Below are 20,362 nucleotides of genomic sequence, written 5' to 3'. Positions count from 1 at the left end.
GAAGGGACATATGAATCTTTAGCGCATCTGTCATGTAAATATCTTGTGATGTTGGCTACAATAGGGCCATGGGAAAATTTCTTTTCGCTTTCAGGTGACATTATGACCAAGAAGCAGGCAGCATTATTTCCTGCAAATGTAAACAAACTTGTTCATCTGAGCGATTCACTGAACAAGAAGTAGGACTGAGTGGACTTGTAGGCTTTAAAGTTTTACGTTATTATATTTTTGAATGCAGTTATTTTTGTACATAATTCTACATTTGTAACTTCAACTTTCATGATAAAGAAATTGCATTATAGTACTTGTTTTAGGTTTATTGAAAAATACTATTTTTTTGTTTTTTACAGTGCAAATATTTGTAATAAAAATAAATATAAAATGAGCACTGTACACTTTGTATTTTGTGTTATAATTGAAATCAATATATTTGAAAATTTGGAGAACATCCAAAAATATTTAAATAAATGGTATTCTATTGTTTAATAGTGTGATTAATCGCAATTAATTAGTTTTTTAAATCATTTGACAGCACTACTCTTATTGTATACTTCTCCCCGTCTGCAAAGGGATACAAGGAGGACTGTTCTAGTCTATTCTAGAGGCATGTTGGTTGAAATACCTATGAATACAGTAACAGAAAATGGGTAATGTGAAGAAATACAGGGAAAATCAGGGGAATGTATCCAGGAGAAACAGAATACCAGGCCTAAGAATACAGTAATAGGGTGACAGGGCTAGCGCTATATGGATTTGACCTTTGGAAACCGATGGAGAGAAACAAATGTAACAAATCTGTATGTTGGGGGATGGAGGTTTGCCCAGCCCTAGGTAACACTGACAAAGGTTGGCATGGGTGGGTTTTTTTTAAAGGGTTATTGCTGTCCAGTATTACATGTCAGTTAATTAGGGTGTGTGGGAGGTGAGAGGGGATGTCATGTGGGGGGTTTCTGAACAACATGGTCTGTAAATTCAGGCAAGGCTCAAAATAAATTTCTGCTCTAACCCTCTCACTCTTCAGCAGCAGGGCTTGTAGCAGGTACAGAAACGAAGGCAGCAGGGAGGTTATGCTTGAATATATGGAGTTGGCAGTTCTGCTCATTTCCCCCCTTTATTTTATTCTCTCTGCCTTTCAGTCCTGCTCTCACTCCCTTCTGTGAGATCTCCTCCCCCAGTTTGTTGTTCTGTTGATGTGCCAGTACAAATAGAATACAAGGATTAAAATACTCTGTCTCTGACACACTCCATGCAGCCATTTCAGATAGCTGGCTCTCTGACATCTACTGCAGGAGTAGGCAAACTATGGCTTGCGGGCCGGATTCAGCCCACAAGCCCTTTTAAGCCGGCTTGCAAGCTCCCGGTGGGGAGCGAGGTCTGGGGCTTGCCCTGCTGCAGCGCTCCAGCCGGGGCGCTGGTGTGGCCCTACTCTGGTGCTCCAACTGGGGCGCTGGGTCGGGAGCCACGCCACGAGGCTCAGCCCTGCTCCTGTGCTCCTGACAGGGTGCTGGGTCGGGGGGCTGCAATACAGCCCCACTCTGGCGCTGCACCATGCAGCTCGGCCCCGCTCCGCCCGGGGCGCTGGGTTGGGGGCCCCACCACACGGCTTGGCCCTGCTCTGTCTGGGGCGCTGGGTTGGGGGCCGTACCACGTGGCTCAGCCCTGCTCCGGCACTCCAGCCAGGGCACAGGGTCAGGGGCCACTCCACTCAGCTCCCAGAGGCTGTGGCATGGCCCCACTCTGGCTCCTAAGCGCTCCAATGGGAGCTGCAGGGGCGATGCCTGCCGATGGGACAGTGTGCAGAGCCGCCTGGCCGCGCCTCTGCATAGGAGCCAGAGAAGGGACATGCCACTGCTTCCGGGAGCCACTTGAGATAAGTGGCGCTCAGAGCCTGCACCCCTGAGCCTCTCCCCATGCCCCAACCCCCTGTCCCAGCCCTGATCCCTGTCCTGCTCTACAAACCCCTCAATCTCAGCCCAGAGCACCCTCCTGCACCCAAAACCTCTCAGCCCCACCCCAGAGTCTGCATCTCTAGCCGGAACCTGCACCCCTTCCTGCACTCCTGCCCTGATCCCCCTCCCATACTCCAAACCCCTCGGTCCCAGCCCAGAGCACCCTCCTACATTCCAAACTCATCCCCAGCCCCACCCCAGAGCCCGCATCCCCAACCAGAGGCCTCACCCCCTCCCACACCCCAACCCCAATTTTGTGAGCATTCATGGCCCGCCATACAGTTTCTATTCCCTGATGTGGCCCTCAGGCCCAAAAGTTTCCCACCCCCATCTACTGGGTAACAAAGTGGAGTAGTTAGTGATTTCAAATTTTCCTCTGCCCTAGATAAGAGATTGGAGTAGACTAGCAAGGCAGCTGCTTCAAAGTTGCTGAGATCTATATATGTTACTACACGTGTATATATGTTGCTAGCAGTGTGGTAGGACAGCTTGTATATGGTGTGGCCTAAACAACATAGCTAGAACGTGGAAAAATTGGAGAGAGTCCAGCGGAGGGCAACAAAAATGATTAGGGGGCTGGAGCACATGATTTATGAGGAGAGGCTGAGGGAACTGGGATTATTTAGTTTGCAGAAGAGAAGAATGAGGTGGGATTTGATAGCTGCTTTCAACTACCTGAACGGGGGTTCCAAAGAGGATGGATCTAGACTGTTCTCAGTAGTACCGATGATAGAACAAGGAGCAATGGTCTCAAGTTGCAGTGGGGGAGGTTTAGGTTGGATATTAGGAAAAACTTTTTCACTAGGAGAGTGGTGAAGCACTGGAATGGGTTACCTAGGGAGGTGATGGAATCTCCTTCCTTAGAGGTTTTTAAGGTCAGGCTTGACAAAGCCCTGGCTGGAATGACTTTGTTGGGGATTGGTCCTGCATTGAGCAGGGGGTTGGACTAGATGACCTGAGGTCCCTTCCAACCCTGTTATTCTATGATTCTATGTTTCTTCTACCTGTTGGAGCATCTCTGGCAAAGCAGGTGTGGGACAAGGAAACTTGTGCTGAAATCAGAGAAAGCTTTTTAGAGCTTGCAGATAGAGAGCAGCGTCACAGCACAGAGTGGTGGTTCCAAAAGCACATTGCTGTGATGCATTAGGATGTGGAAAGTGAATTGATGGTCACAAAATCTAAAGTCCTGTCCTCAGATCAGTAGAGGCTCTGCAAAGTGAAAATGGTAGCAAAACAGGTGACAGCAAAGAACATGTGTGTTTTAGGGATCTTCAGAGAGAAGGAAGATACAGAGACCTCAAGTTTTATAGTTTTATTTGTGTATTGGAGGGGTGGAGGGGAAGCTCCAGCCAGGCCAACAGGGCTGCACATGGGGGTAAATTACATGCCTTCCCGAGCCTTGCAGTTTGAGGGGGGGTACACCCATCATGTCCTCCCCAAACTATGCCCCTTCTTAAGACTCCTGTTTGAGATACTGGACATACATGAAGACAGGAGGATAGAGGAAGGATAATCATGGAAGTTAGACAATTGAGGCCTGATCTAACTTACAAATTAAATCAATCTAGGTAAGTCACTCAGGGCTGTAAAAAATTTCCTCGACCTAGCTACTGCTTCTCAGGGAGGTGGAATAACTACAACAGAAAACCCCCTTCCATCGATATAAGTGGTGTCTGTGCAACAGTAGCACAGCTGAAGTAACTGTAGCATAGACATGGCCTGAGTCAGTCTCCTCAGTGGAAGGCTTGTCTACGATTGTGGTTGTCAAATGAAAACTGCTCTTCTGAGTCAATCTGTGGGTAGTACATACCAAAACTAAAAGCTTAGCTTTTCTGTAGTTCTAAGTCAGCAAACCAGCTGTTGGAAACTCCCTAAGGATTCCAATTTTTGTTTTAGAAGTATTTTTATTTCCCCAGACTAGGTTACTTTTTCACTGGAGGCAAATTTCTGAAATCCATATTCTATCAGGACCATATGTACTACTTGCCTTAAATTGTAGAAGGAAAATATGCAGAAATTTGTAAGAAAAACATTTTGAGGAGGAATTTGCAAGGAACCTATTATTGGAGACATTGGAAAATTTTGCTATTGTTCTAAGAGTTCATTCATTAGTTATATATTTTCTGTGTAATCTTAGACTACACTCCTTCTCTCCCGAAGAATAGGGATCTGATAAATGCAAATAATAATTGAGTTAGAGATAAAAAGATTATGGATGTTTACACTCCTAGTGTAAAAATTAAAAAAAAAATTCTTTAAACACAAGGGAAGATGTCAAACTTTAGTATTAGAACCCTACCAAATTCACGGCTGTGAAAAATGTATCACAGACCGTGAAATCCGATCTTCTGCATGAAATCTGGCTGTTGTAGGGGAGACCAGATTTCAGAGCTGAAGGGCTGTAGAGTGAAAGCTGCTGGCTGGGCACCCAGCTCAGTGGCAGGGTATGGTAATGCTACACCCTTATTTCTGTGCTGCTGCTCCTGGAGGCAACTGCCTTCTGAGCTGGGTGTCCAGCCAGCAGCTGCCTTCTGGCTGCCCAGCTCTGAAGGCAGCAGTACAGCAGTAAGGGTGGCAATACCACAACCCCCGTACACTAACCTTGTGACTCACTTCTGGGTCCGTACCCCCAGGGTTACACCACCATGAAATTTACTATTTAAATATCTGAAACTGTGAAATTTGGTTTTTAAAATCCCATGATCGTGAAATTGACCAAAATGGACCATGAATTTGGTAGGGTCCTATTTATGATGATCCAAGTTACAAATAATTTTTGTAGTCATTTATAAGTACACCTCTACCCTGATATAACATGACCTTATATAACACGGGTTCGCATACAACGCGGTAAAGCAACACTCGGGGGGAGAGGGGGGCTGTGCGCTCTGGAGGATCAGCGCGTCAGGGTGACTGGCTCTAACATGCTGCTTTGAGTGACATGTTAAGGGTGCTGGGCCAGAGCTGAGGGGCTGGATAAGGGGCGGAGGGTCTCAGGGGGCGGTTGGGGATGGATGTGTTGGATGGTTCGGAGGTTCTGGGGGCAGGGTGGTCGGGGCGTTGGATAGGGCATGGGAGTCCCAGGGGGACCTGTCAGGGCGGGCGTGTGGATAGGGGTTGAGGAAGTCAGGGGACAAGGAACAGGGGGGCTTGGCTAGGGGGTGGTGTCTTGGTAGGGGTGGGAGGTCTCTGGAGAGGGTTGTCAGGGGACAAGGAGCAGGGGGTGTTGGATGGGTCGGGGTTTCTGAGAGGTCAGTCAGGGGGCAGGAAATAGGTAGGGGTCAGATAGGGGGTGGGGCCAGGCTGTTTGGGGAGGCACAGCCTTCCCTACCTGGCCCTCCATACAGTTTTGAACCCCAATGTGACCCTCGGGCCAAAAAATCTGCCCACCCATGCATAAGGAAACAAGTGGAGAAATTGAAGAAGGATCTCGATTTTACATGTTCGGGCGAGGACGCTTCTGCACATCAAGGTAACGAATTTAATGCTAGCAGTGGATGGCTTAATCATTTTTAAAAGCGTCATGGCATTTTGCAAGTTGCAATTTCAGGAGAGACGCGCTCCGCAGATATAAAAGCTTGCAATGAATACCCACTAAAGTTACAAGAGATCATCATTGAGGGTGGCTATGCTCCGGAGCAAATCTATAATGCTGATGAAACCAGCTTATGTTACCATATGCTGCCGGATAGAACACTTGCTTCTAAGACCAAAGAACAAAAGGCCAAAGGTTTTAAGGTGATAAAAGAGAGTGACAATACTTTTTCTGTGTGAATAAAACCGGTTCACATAAACTTAAACCTCTGTGCATAGGCAAATCCAAGTCACCTACAGCTTTTCACCATAAGAACATGGATTCGCTTTCATTCATTTATCGCCATTCAAAAAATGCCTACATGACATTGGATATTTTCGAGGAATGGTTTAAGAAGTATTTTGTACCAGCTGTCCGGAACCACCTACGCAGACAAAACCTGGAGCCAAAGGCATTGCTCCTACTTGACAACTGTCCCGCTCACCCCCCCAATTGAGACCTTAACCAGCAAAGATGGGAAGATAAAGGTGAGCTACCTTCCTAACAACATGACGTCCAAAATACAGCCCCTCGATCAAGGCATTATAGTCACGTTTAAAATGAACTATCGAAAGCCTTAGTAAATAAAATTGTTGAGGACAACAGTAGCATAACGGATGTAATCAAGAAATTGAATTTGCTGGATGTATTTAACTTAGGTGAGACAGCCTGGCTAGGAATCACTCCATCAATGATAGAGAAATGTTGGCATCGTGGTCTCAAAAGTGCTTTTGTCACTGAAAGCGACGACAACCAAGATGAGGAAGAAGACTAAGATGAGAACAACTTTGAAGGTTTTACAGAAGAAGAGGCCATGGAGGCAGAACAAGTCTACAGGGAACTTATGGCTCAAAGTGGGATAGCTGATGTTCAAAAGTGGATGGAGGTGGATGCTATGTGTCCAACCTATGAACGACTTACAGATGTAGATATAATTCATAATGTTGCCCCTCAACCACCTGGTGCCTCAAAAAATGTGTCTAACCCTGAGGATAGTGATGAAGAACCCTCAGAGCCACCGCTCAAAGCTGCTGATGCGGTTGTAGGGTTAGAGATTGGTCTTAAGTGGCTAGAAAGCCAGGATGTGGATAGACTGCAAATACTGCAGTTAAAATCCATAATTGACCTGGCAAAGAAGGCGGCTCGCAGTAGCATGAAGCAACAAAGTATAACAAGTTTTTTTAAAAATTAAAAAAATGTTAAGGGGTGCATCTTATAAGCAAGCATCTTGTACCCCCAAAAAGTTTTCAAACTACAATGTATTTAATAGTTAACAGTTCATATTACGTAACAATCTACATATAACATAGTTGGCTAAGTGACGAAGTGGCCCATGCTCCTATTTGCTAAAATACCAAAACCTTTTTTTACAACAATTTGTAAGGATGTGTAATTAAAAACATTTTTCTGATATTTTATGTGAATTTTGCATTTTCCTAAGCATTACACGCAGACCAAACGATTGATGTATGATGAAACCTAGCCCTCATGAGTGCATTTAGCAGTGTTTAGTACCTGTGTTAATACACTGTATCTTTTAAGTAAGCTTATAAAATAAATTATTGTAATTAAAGGAGATACAATTTAACTATTGTAGAACAGATTTATTTACTGCATACAGTGTGTTAGTTCTAACAAAAATGATTAGCTATTAATAATGGAAATGCTCAAGGGCAAAGCAAGTTCGATATAACGCAGTTTCACCTATAACACGGTAAGATTTTTTGGCTCCTGAGGACAGCGTTATATTGGGGTAGAGGTGTAGTGTGCATATTGTCATTGACGCAGGCTGGGATTAACCTTCTTGTGGACTAGAGTTGATGGCAGGAAACCAAAAGCAGAATTTTTTTTTTTTAATTGGTATTTGGAGCCTCAAGCCAGTATTTCTACATATGAGGAGGGAAAAAAAATCTGATTGCTCATTTTATTGTTACCAAAGCCATTAATATAAGTGACCTGCAATGGAAAAAACGGTTCCAGTTAGTGCCTTTCTTCTTGACATATAAAGACTTGAAAAGGTTTTCAAAACTTAAATTGCAGCCAGGGTAGTTTAGGTTTGACATTAGGAAAAACTTTCTAACTATCAGAGTGGTTAAGCACTGGAATAAATTGCCTAGGGATGTGGTGGAATCTCTATTATTGGAGATTTTTAAGAGCAGGTTGGACAAACAGCTGTCAGGGATGGTCTAGAACAGGGGTAGGCAACCTATGGCACATGTGCCAAAGATGGCACGCAAGCTGATTTTCAGTGGCACTCACACTGCCTGGCTCCTGGCCACTAGTCTGGGGGGCTCTGCGTTTTAATTTTAAATGAAGCTGCTTAAACATTTTAAAAACTTTATTTACTTTACATACAACAATAGTTTAGTTATATATTACAGACTTATAGAAAGACCTATAAACATTAAAATGTATTACTGGCACGCGAAACCTAGAGTGAATAAATGAAGATTCGGCACATGACTTCTGAAAGGTTGCTGACCCCTGGTCTAGAACTAGGTAATACTTAGTCCTGCCTTGTGTGCAGGGGACTTGACTAAATGACCTATGATTCTATGAAAACAGTAGTGCTTTAGTTTATCTTGGTAATTGTAGGATTAAAGCCCGTTCTTCTCTATTTTTGCTAGAAGTCGTGGCGGAGGACCTAGAGAAGTGGATTGTGCATTCATCTCTTAATTAAAGGGACATATGTGGTTAATTTTTAACGAGGACACCTGTTCTTCCACTTTAGGTGGTTTAGTTTTTTTTGTTTTGTTTTTACAGTGGTCTCTGTTCACATTACATACTGCTGACTTGTTTCCTCTTATACAATTCAGCATCTTGACCTGTCTCTGACGCTCCCTAGGTATCTTTGTCAAACTTCACCTGGTATAAAACTTCTCACCTTTCCTTCCAAACCCTCTCCCATTTTGCTTGCTGTTAATGCCATCATCTTCCTTGTCACACAACATGGGTGTCATATAACACTCCATTCTTATTACCCTGCACACCCATGACCTGGCCAAATCCTTCTGGCCAAATCCTACTTCCTCCACAGCATTTTCAAAGTCCTATTCTTGTTTAAGCTTTCATTTCCTTCCACCTTTTCCTCTCTCCTATAGTCACTTGTTACTTCCCATCTTGAAATCAGTGTGTAACCTTGTTAGACAGAAACTGACTCTTACAACATATTTATACAGTGCCTACTACACTGTATAAAACCCTCCAATATCTGAGGACATATATAGACCTCTCCTGAAGGCTATATTTCTCATGATGATGATGATATTGAATGAGTTGGTGGCAGAGATTATTCATTAAGCAATTTTCACTGGGCATCTTGTGCCACTGAAAAATCTGTAGCCTCAAGCCATACCACCAGCAAAGATCCTTGTGGAATAAACTTCATAAAGCATCTAGTTTTCCAAAGAACTATCCCCAGTGGATGGCTAGTGCCACTATAGTTAACAATTAGCGTAAGTATGCATCAGGAAACTGGTACCAGCAAATGTAAAGCAGTTTCTGCCTATCTGCAGATCTGACCAAAGAAAGGCATATTCCCAGTTAGGTGGATGATTAGCATGCCCAGGACCCTATTTTATGTGGTGTTTGTTTCCTCTTATAACTAGCAGGAAAGAATGCACTGTCATTTTTCATGTTACAGAATAATCAGGACTCTGCTACTCCACATAAAGATTTTTTGCATTTAATCATTACATATATTATCAAGGTTTTCAGTTCAGTAACAAAAGATCTTAATTATGTAAAGTCCTATAATATATTTATCCGTTGATAAGTTAAGCCATTTCCTTACACTCAGTTCAACTCTTCATGTCTTAGTTCACATTATTTTTTCCTCTTATGGCTGGATAAATCCTTTATTTCTTTCATCTTCAAAGTAGTTTGCCATGTGTTTTGACAGAAGGAAATAAGGATTCAAAATGACAACTGTTTAAAAAAGTTTATTACATTGAGGAACTTATTAGCAAGTAGTACTTATTTCAAAACAAAGCAGCTGCACCATTTCTTTTTCCTTAATTATCTAAATTCAGCCCATCAATTGTAGTAAAAACTGCACTAACAATGTGGTACGAAGATTTAATGGAGTACATTAAACTTACGCAATTTGAGGAAGATTCAAAAAAGTCTACGGTCAAAATAAGATAAAGGTATATAGACATATTTAGCTCTTATACCTAAAAATGAAGCCAAATGCCCTATACTTTTGCTTTGCATTTTGCTATTAGTATGCTTAAAGGTTGTAAAATATTCAAACAGAATACCTTACAACTTATAAAAATTTTGTATTGCTTTAACAAGATCTACAACCTACCTTTCAACATATTGTTAATGCACTTCAATTTATGTAAATAGGATTCAAATACACTAGATTTACGATGGAATATATTATAGAAATCCTTGACAGTTCCATGTACCTGTTATATTTCCATCCATCAGTTGATTTTCAGGTTCCAGTGATGAATCAGTTTTCAATCCATGATCAAACTAATCAATTTAAGTCCTCATTATAAGTTTGCTCAAAAGTGATAATTCAGATATTTAGTACTTCAGTTGCATTTCAATGCTTTAAATAAAAAAAATAACTTTATATGAAGATCCTCTCTGAACTGTCACTCCCGAAAGGCAGTTTTAATAAGGAGAAAATTTCAAAAGCATAAACATTTTGGGAGCCAATTTATATACTTGAGATTTTTCAGTCAAATCAGAAAAACAAAGAGCTTTGCAAGAATTTCCTTGACTAATTTTTATACCAATTTAAGATCCAAGTGTCTGTGGTTTGCTTTTGTTCACTTAGTTGGGAGGGAGGGAAGGGAGAGGGAAGTTGTTTGTTTATATTTTGTCTAAAGCTCTCAGATTTCCCAGAAAAATAAAAGCCCAGAGATTTGCAGACTTAATAAAATTTATTTAAATTTCATGCATTACGGTAGCTACAAGTGTAATCATATGAAACTGAAGGACAATAACTTGCTCTGTCCATACAATGTAGCCTTAAGTGAAATGAATGGGAATTCCACAGTTACAAAGAAACAAGAAGGATAAAACTCTTTAAAATTTTGAGTTCTGTAAACTGAAACAGTCATGTGACTGTCAGCTTCTGGGAAAGGCAAGGGCTCACCACTATTTAATTTTACAATTGCAAAATATTTAATTTAAGGAAAAGTATTCTGAAGAAGCTCTGAAATTAACCCTTTAAATTAATAATGGAGATTTCCATTAATACTTTTTTTTCTCTCATTTCCCATTCACCCTCTTTCACATCGTTCGAACCAGGATGGCAACAGGAGATATAGTCCACTTTTACCTAGAACTACGTAGGGTTTTAATATTTAGCTCCTTCAAGCTGTATTGAGGAAGCTTACTTTTAAACTGCTTATGGCTTTACTTTCTCAAGAAAGCTCTTCACCAGTCTACACAAGCTTAAATTGGCTTGATATGCAAAAATGTACAGACTGCACTTGATTCTGCACCTCATATATTTCAATATGTGCAAACACTTAGAGTCTTAAATAGTCTCTCCCCTCAATTCAGACAGATCTTTAAAACAGCAAGGATTATCCAGCCTTCTAACAGAGAATGAACTAAGTGACTTGTAGAACTAGCACTTTTTTAACTGGCCCAGTTAAATACCAATGCAGGCATTACTGCCACAATTACCATGTTTTTGCAGCTTCCATTGATTTACTGTTAGCATTTTCTGAAGATAAGAATTTGATTATGCAGTACTTTTTATAAAGACACAGTATGTAATTCTAGCATTCAAAACCAACTTACTGTGTCTAAGAAATTATGTTAAGTCAACGTAGGTTTGCTGTAGATATAAATCAACATAAAGCTAATAAAGTAGTGCCACATTTGCAGAAAGGTATTTAATTTAAAGAATGCATTAAACACCACCATTAGGCTGGGGCAAAACAAATTCCTTTTATACAAACTTGGTCAATTGTCTAAGTACCTCATTTAAAACACGGAGGGGGAGAAGGAAGAGAGCCGCTGAGGAGTTTAGAAAACTCCAAGTAATCGAACATTTAGAATCCTTGGAAAGTTAAAAAGCTAATGCAACAGTGTTACATCCAGATAAAAAACATTATTCAAAAGCAATTCCAATACCAAAAAGGATTTCAAATTGAATAGTTTATTAACATGGTAGTTGTCTTTGTAACATGTGTACACACACTCACACTGAGTGATCTGCCTGGAAAAAAGATGTCTTAATATGCCAGGGGAAATTAAACATTAAAAATCCTTTAGATTTTCATAATTATAGGCAATTATGTCCACATCACTTACAAAGCTATTGCCGAATCTTTGCAAGGAAGCAGAATTTGGGAGAAAAAAACCCTCTTTTTGGGAAATTCAACAATGGCATAGCAGAGCTCTCAATATGAGAAAGCTGACATAATGTGGACCTTGGCTGTGAAATTTGTCTTTGCAAAATATGGGGAGAAGTTTATCAATGGGCAGAAAGAAGAAGGCGGTGTGAAGTAGGCTTTTGCAGAGTCAATTTTCCTCACAGTATTGTGCAGGGTCATCAAGAAAAATGCTTAGTCCTTCTCTGGAACCAGTTTCAGAACTTTTCCAATTGCAATGGTCTTACCTAAACCAAGGAGAAAGATGCTTGTGTTAGGTCTTTTATTGGTGAACAGTGCACTTACATCTAGAAGTGTGAAAGCTTCTAAAACAGAGATTTCTCATGGTGTCTAATTATATGTTAGAAAAAATTATTTTTCATGACAAGAGTACAATAGTGTATTAATGGGAGCAAAAGTGCCATTCTCTCACAGGAGAAATCAATATAGATACAAAGAGTGAGCCTGTTCTGTATTCATCTGAATTTTTGCTTGCTGAGAGAGGCTTCATCATAAGTGCTTTAAGTTATGCTATTCCAACTTGTACAGATTGAAGACACCATTCCTGCAAGTTACGTTGTAGGACAAGGGAATACATGGAAGAATTTAAGTAACCAATAAGGGACAGCTCTTAAAGAGCAAACACATGTTATTTCAGGAAGTAATTCCATAAGTTTTGTTATGGATGCATATAGCCGGAAGTCTAGAATGAATGGCAAAACAAAGATTGCCTCAAGTCATAATATTTTGTGACCATAAGGTATGTTGTCAGGTTAGTGAAAAGTTATTTGGGAATACCACTTTTTCCTTCTTGTTTGAAGTTCAGCTAACAGCTGGAGTATCAGTGAGCACCTGCACTCTGCTTTACCAGAAACACCTGCTTCAAGCTAAATGGATTTAAATAATATGATCGTAAGTCATTTTTACTTGACGGAGATGTCATGAGAAACCTTTTGGGCAGGTGTTCGATACCCAGTTGTTGGCACAGAAAAACTGGGGTGGGGGAAAAGGGAACTACTTTTCAGCGTCCGACTCCTGCAAATTTTGCAGAATATTATTAGGGCTGTCAAGCGCTTAAAAAAATTAATCACACTTAACAAAATTAATCGTGATTAATCACACTTAAAAAATTAATTGCAATTGATCGTGCTGTTAAACAATAATAGAACACTTTTTATATAAATATTTTTGGATATTTTTACATTTTCAAATATACTGATTTCAGTTACAACACAGAATACCAAGTGTACAGTACTCACTTTATATTTTTTTAATTACAAGTATTAGCACTGTAAAAATAAAAAAATAGTATTTTTCAGTTCACTTAGATTTCACTACAGTACTTGTATTATCTTAAAAGTTGAACTTACAAATGTAGATGTACGTACAGAAAATAAATGCATTCAAAAATAAAACAGTGTAAAAAACTTAAGAGCCTACAAGTCTACTCAGTCCTACTTCTTATTCAGCCAATCGCTCAGACAAGTTTGTTAATATGTGCAGGAGATAATGCTGCCTGCTTCTTGTTTATAATATCACCTGAAAGTGAGAACAGATGTTTGTATGGCACTGTTGTAGCCGGTGTTGCAAGATATTTACATGCCAGATGCGCTAAAGATTCATATGTCCCTTCATGCTTCAACCACTATTCCAGAGGACGTGCATCCATGCTGATGGATTCTGCTCGATAACAATCCAAAGCAGTGAGGACCAACTCATGTTCACTTTCATCATCTGAGTCAAATGCCACAAGCGGAAGTTTGATTTTCTTTTTTGGTGGTTCAGGTTCTGTAGTTTCCGCATTGGGGTGTTGCTCCTGTAAGACTTCTGAAAGCATGCTCCACACCCTGTCCCGATCAGATTTTGGAAGGCACTTCAGATTCTTAAATCTTGGGTCGAGTGCCGTAGCTATCTTTACAAATCTTACATTGGTACCTTCTTTGCATTTTGTCAGATCTGCAGTGAAAGTATTCTTAAAATGAACAACATGTGGTGGGTCATCATCCAAGATTGCTATAACATGAAATACATGGCAGAACGCATGGCAGGTAAAATACAGAGCAGGAGACATAAAATTCTCCCCAGTAAGTTCAGTCACAAATTTAATTAACACATTTTTTTAAACGAACATCACCAGTATGGAAGCATATCCTTTGGAATGTGGCCAAAGCATGAAGGGGCATACGAATATTTAGCATCTCTGGCACGTAAATATCTTGTGACGCCAGCTACAACAGTGCATTGTACATGCCTGTTCTCACTTTCAGGTGACATTGTAAATAAGATGTGGGCAACATTATGTCCCACACATAAACACAAACTTGTCTGTCTTAGCGATTGGCTGAATAAGAAATAGGACTGAGTGAACTTGTAGGCTCTAAAGTTCTACATTGTTTTTGAGTGCAGTTATGTAACAAAAGTAATCTAAATTTGTAAGTTGCGCTTTCACAATAAAGAGATTGCATTACAATACTTGTATGAGGTGAACTGAAAAATACTATTTCTTTTATCATTTTTACAGTGCAAATATTTGTAGCAAAAGTAGTGAAGTGAGTACCGTACATTTTGTATTCCGTGTTGTAATTGAAATCAATATATTTGAAAATGTAGAAAAACATCCAAAATATTTAATAAATTTCAGTTGGTATTCTATTGTTTAACAGTGTGATTAACACTGCAATTAATCACAATAAATTTTTTTAATCATGATTAATTTTGAGTTTATCGCGTGAGTTAACTGTGATTAATCAACAGCCCTAAATATTATGCCTCATTTACAAGACCCAGGATTCATGTTCCTCAGTTTGATTCTCTTGACTATTAGAGTCTAAAGTTGTTAACTTGGGTAGTTGATCATGAAACAACAATGGATTACAAGAGATATATCTGATGTCTTAATTATTGTAGAAGGGGGAAAAAAAAAAAAAAAAGAGTAGAGACTAAGAGCCAAACAGAATCATGCTGACCAGGTTAGTGAACAGTAGGGATTTGGTATAAACTAAAGCTGAAGCTATGGACAGTCTATGACTATTTTTCAACAGTTTGGGAAGATGGTGGAAGCTCAGAACTCTAGTATGAACCTGACTTTTTTGCTCAACAGCGATTAAATAGAATGGAAATCATGCTTTCAAGTCCCATTTTTTGAAGTGACTCCAAGCACTGCTATCAGCTAGAAAGGGTTATAATTTCATAACAGCCTGTTTTCCTTTTCAACTGAGAAAAAGATGTGGAAGATGGCAGAAACTCTCGGGAAACCATTTACTTTTCAACTAAGCTGCAGTCAACTCCTGACAAGGGCATTATTCCAGAAAAAAGCTAATACATCCGGAAATGCTGACATTTTAAGAGACCACATTTTCCAGCCTGTCATTACATTTTATAAGTGGCTCCTTTTATTAAAAGCTGAGCAACAGCATATTCAGCCAGTCTGATGAGGATACGGCAAGTAAATAGAAAGAATGGGGATCTGTACTAACAGCCAACTCTTCGTATGTCCATAAGCACCATCTGTCTGAGACACAGAAAATGGATGGACCCTTTGTGCTGCACACATCCTTTTCTCAGCTTGGAAAATTCAGACTTAAGGACTTGAAAGGGGAAACAGCTGCAGCTGCCCCTCAGTTCTTTCCACTTAACCTCTATATCAGTAAAGAAAAAGTGGACATACCTAGTAACCAGGGCTTTGGAGCGGAGCCCGGAGCTGGAGCGCAGAGCAGCTCTGGAGCAGTGGAGCTGCAGGTTTTTGCCTGGAGTGGAGCCAGAGCACAGCTCCAAAGCCCTGCTAGTAACTGTAGATTGTTGTTGTAAGTTACCTTTCTGGGTGTACTGATCCACTCCTGGGAGACAGACCAGTTCATAGACTCCCCTGCTAATGTCAGGCTGCCCTCCTCCCCCCCTTCCTGTTCCCCGCTCCTTTACACCATCTCCACAGAGCAGGGTGGGGGACATGACAGGGCTCAGGATGGAGGGTGCCTGCTGGCAGCACCTGCTGTCTCAATTTACTGATCTACTTAAAAAGGCAGTGTACTTAGAGTGGGGTCAGCATACTTAAAGGGGCAATGCACGTCTCTCACAGAGAGAGAGTGTGTGTGTGTCACACACACAGGGTGTATGACTGTCTCTGCCATGCTGTCTCCCCTCCCACCATTCGTGGCACATTAGAGACTAACAAATGTATTTGAACATAAGCTTTTGTGGGCTAAAACCCACTTCATCGGATGCATGCAGTGGAAAATACAGTAGGAAGATAGATACACACAGAAGACATGAAAAAATGGGTGTTGCCATACTAACGATAATGAGAGTAATCAGTTAAGGTGGGCTATTATCAGCAGGAGAAAAAAAACTTTTGTAGTGATAATCAGGATGGCCCATTTCCAACAGTTGACAAGAAGGTGTGAGTAACAGTGTGTGTGTGTGGGGGGGGAAATTAGCATGGGGAAATAGGTTTTACTTTGTGTCTCCCAGTCTTTATTCAAGCCTAATTTAATGGTTTCCAGTTTGCAAATTAATTCCAATTCTGGAGTTTCTCGTCAGAGTCCAGAAGTCACCTACTACAGGACAGGACCAACAAAGAAAGTAACAGAACGCCACTAGCCATCACCTTCAGCCCCCAACTAAAACCTCTCCAGTGCATCATCAAGGATCTACAACCTATCCTGAAGGACCATCCCTCACTCTCTCAGATCGTGGGAGACAGGTCAATCCTTACTTACAGACGGCCCCCCAAACTGAAGTAAATTCTCACCAGCAACCACACACCATACAACAAAAACACTAACCCAGGAACCTATCCTTGCAACAAAGCCTGTTGCCAACTCTGTCCACATATCTATTCAGGGGACACCATCATAGGATCTAATCACATCAGCCACACTATCAGAGACTCGTTCACCTGCACATCTACCAATGTGAGATATGCCATCATGTGCCAGCAATGCCCCTCTGCCATGTATATTGGCCAAACCGGACAGTCTCTACGCAAAAGAATAAATGGACACAAATCAGACGTCAAGAATTATAACATTCAAAGACCAGTTGGAGAACACTTCAGCCTCCCTGGTCACTCAATTACAGACCTCAAAGTCCCCATACTCCAACAAAAAAACCTTCAAAAACAGATTCTGACGAGAAACTGCAGAACTGGAATTAATTTGCAAACTGGACACCATTAAAATAGGCTTGAATAAAGACTGTGTAATGACCCATCCACTCCCAAAGTAAAACCTATTTCTCCATGCTGATCCTCTCCCCTCCCCCGCCCACACACAGTTATTCATACCTTCTTGTCAACTGTTGGAAATGGGCCATCCTGATTATCACTACAAAAGTTTTTTTTTCCTCCTGCTGATAATAGCCCACCTTAACTGATTACTCTCATTATAGTTAGTATGGCAACACCCATTTTTTCATATCCTCTGTGGATATATATATATATCTTCCTACTGTATTTTCCACTGCATGCATCTGATGAAGTGGGTTTTAGCCCACAAAAGCTTATGCTCAAATAAATTTGTTAGTCTCTCAGGTGCCACAAGTACTCCTTGTTCTTTTTGCTGATACAGATGGCTACCACTCTGAAACCTGTCACAATATTATTAGTCTCCCAAACTGGGCCTCAGATCTTGAGAAATGTCCTGTATTCTTTAACTTTTCTGCACAGCAAGCAGGAGGCTCCCGGGAGCAGCTCTAAGGCAGAGCAGCACATGGTGGGGGGGGACAGCTGAACTGCCCAGAAATTGCTAGCCTGCTGGGCAGCTGCCTCACAAGGAACTTAGGGGAGCTCATAAGGGGGTTGCCAGTCCACCCTGGTTCCAAGCCCCCACCAGCTAGCTCCAACAGGCTGCTCTTTGCAAGCAGTGGACAAAGCAGGCGGCTGCCAAACAATGTTATAAGGGAGCACTGTGCAACTTTAAACGAGCATGTTCTCTAATTGATCAGCAATGTAAAAACGAAACAACATTAACCGGGATAACGTTAAGTGAGGAGTTACTGTATCTTTAGTAAGCAATACTTATGAATGCATTTCTATTATTAGCAGCAGCCCTGTTGTCTCCTCTCTCTATACTGTACAATGGCATATCTATTTTTCAGCAGGAAGAATAAGGAACATTCTTCTACAGAGAATTTTCTACTAAGTACTGCAGTTAGAAAAGGGACAGCTAGTATTTCCATTTCCAGTTTATCATTTCAGTGTTTGAGATTTCTTATTCTAAATGTAATAAGATGGTGTATATATACAGAAACAAACTTTAATAGTTGCACAAGTACTCTTACCCTCATCTCTTAAGGTAAAACGACCCATCTGAGGGAACTCTTTGAATGTCTCAAGGCAGATAGTTCCTGCTGTCCTTAAACGGGCAATGCATACTTGATCTTGTTTCACAAAACGTGGTCGTGTCTTACTTTTTTCTCCTGATTTTTTGTCTACCAAGCAGATTAAGGCCTGCACAAGAATGAGAAGTTTTAAGTGTTAGCAAAACACAGTTCATTGACAATTATATTTTCCCCTCAGAAATAAAGCATCAGTATTCACTAAGCCTCTTTAAAACTACTGTCTACTTGAAATTTAGTTAATTTTGAAAAGGTAACGGTGGTTTACCTAACACTTGCTCACGAGACACTCACCCCAACCAACTTCTATAATTTTATAATTTCTTTTCCTGCAAATACCCCTCTCCCTTGTTACTGCGGGAAAAACTACACAAATGGACTATACTTGGAATACAGTGAAACTGACATACAAAATGCTGTCAAATCCACAAGTAAACAAATTGAAAAAAAAGGAGAAAGATATCTCCCCCACCCCCCTTTTTTGGGTACTTTTAGCAAGATATTCAGACCAAAGTGTGATAGTGGACCATGTCCTTTTATGATATCAAGTTTGAACGAACAGCAGCATTCAGGGCTCCTAAAGTGTTCAGAACATGTATATATGATGCTTATTATTTGCTATGTTGTGCTAGTGCACAAGGATCCAATCTGGACTGGAGACCTGTTGTACTATTTTCTCTAAAAACAATTGAAAAAAAGTTCCTGCTCTGAAGAGCATGCTGTCTTTAAGTTAAAGCATTAATATAAACTCACTGTTATCTCGACTTCTTCAATACAGGTATGAATGTGCAGCACCGCATTATAACCAGGGCAGATGATGGATTTGTGCTCAATTATCACTATCTGTAAAGTAATATAAGAAGTTTAATATAACTGCATTCCTCACATATTATATTCTGAAGAGGCAGAGACTAACCAATTAAGGGTTAGCTATCACACATTTTTATCTAGAACTTCATATATGTGGCACGTCACCTCACTGAATAAAACTTTTCAAAAGCAAAAAGGCCAACCCCACACTCTTGTTAGGGGACCAGCAAAATCATAGAATCTCAGGGTTGGAAGGAACCTCAAGAGGTCATCTAGTCCAACCCCCTGCTCAGAGCAGGGCTAATCCCCAGACAGATTTTTACCCCAGATCCCTAAATGGCCCCCTCAAGGATTGAACTCACAACCCTGGGTTTATCAGGCCAATGCTCAAACCACTGAGCTATCCCTCCCCCCAATGACTGAATGTCTTATAATACAGAAATATACTTACTGAAAAATAACTGATCTATAACAAGGAAAATAGAATTTTGCTTTAAGATTAGGGATTTCTGAAACTTCAATTAGAATATTCACATTCAGAGAACATTTGTTCAAAGAACAAATATGTAATTCACTCGTGACTTTTTTAAGCAATGATTTTAAATCTTGGATTAAGATTTATGAAATCACACAGTGGTCTTACAGCAGCTGTGAAATTTCTAACTAAATTGTCTTGTTTAGGGTCATTCACTATCATTAGATACAAGAACCAAGGAATTACAGACCTATATTTCAGCTAGTGTACCTGGGCATCAAATGTGCGTCCAGAATGACACAGGTTATTAGGGTCACAGAGTATAAATCCTGGAAGGATCTCCTCCTCTTCAATTCCTTTCAGTCTAATCTTCAAGTTTTCACCTGGGGCTACAGCATCAGTTTCTACATCATCAGAAAGAATTCCAAGAACTTCCACGTTGTGCTTAAAGAAAGCGAGATTCGGGTTTTCTGATATATGAAATGTTTTACTTAACGCATGTCACAAAAAAAAATTACTAATACAAAAGAGTATATTAGACCTATACAGTTTATCAGCTACATCTCTGCATTAGTTTAAATATGTTGCACTAGGTGTATTATTATTAGGGCTGTTGATTAATCGCAGTTAACTCATGCAATTAACTCAAAAATTAATTGTGATTAATTGCAATTTTAAGTGCACTGTTAAATAGAATACCAATTGACATTTATTAAATATTTGTGGATATTTTTCTACATTTTCAAATATATTGATTTCAGTTACAACACTGAATACAAAGTGCACAGTACTCACTTTATTTTTGTTACAAATATTTGCACTGTAAAAATGATAACCGTATTTTTCAATTCACCTCATACAAGTACTGTACTGC

The 20,362-nt window shown here is 40.4% G+C and overlaps 1 protein-coding gene across 3 annotated transcripts in view; it reads right to left on the bottom strand.

Annotated features, from left to right (window-relative positions):
* Positions 1-10,405: 10,405 nt before the first annotated feature.
* Positions 10,406-20,362, bottom strand: part of GSPT1 (G1 to S phase transition 1) — a 41,829-nt gene continuing 31,872 nt past the window's right edge. For all 3 annotated transcript variants that reach the window (XM_039492909.1, XM_039492910.1, XM_039492911.1), the window contains exons 12-15: positions 19,759-19,932; positions 18,957-19,046; positions 18,147-18,315; positions 10,406-12,118 (exon numbers count right to left, since the gene is read on the bottom strand). In XM_039492909.1, coding sequence (XP_039348843.1) covers positions 12,066-12,118; positions 18,147-18,315; positions 18,957-19,046; positions 19,759-19,932 — 486 coding nt within the window. In that variant the 3' untranslated portion in view covers positions 10,406-12,065. The remainder of the gene's footprint in view (positions 12,119-18,146; positions 18,316-18,956; positions 19,047-19,758; positions 19,933-20,362) is intronic.

This window comes from Mauremys reevesii, linkage group 10, assembly GCF_016161935.1.
Source record: "Mauremys reevesii isolate NIE-2019 linkage group 10, ASM1616193v1, whole genome shotgun sequence".
Lineage (NCBI taxonomy): Eukaryota > Metazoa > Chordata > Testudines > Geoemydidae > Mauremys > Mauremys reevesii.
The sequence above is the reverse complement of the archived record's forward strand: the minus strand, read 5'-3'. Positions and strand labels throughout refer to the sequence as shown.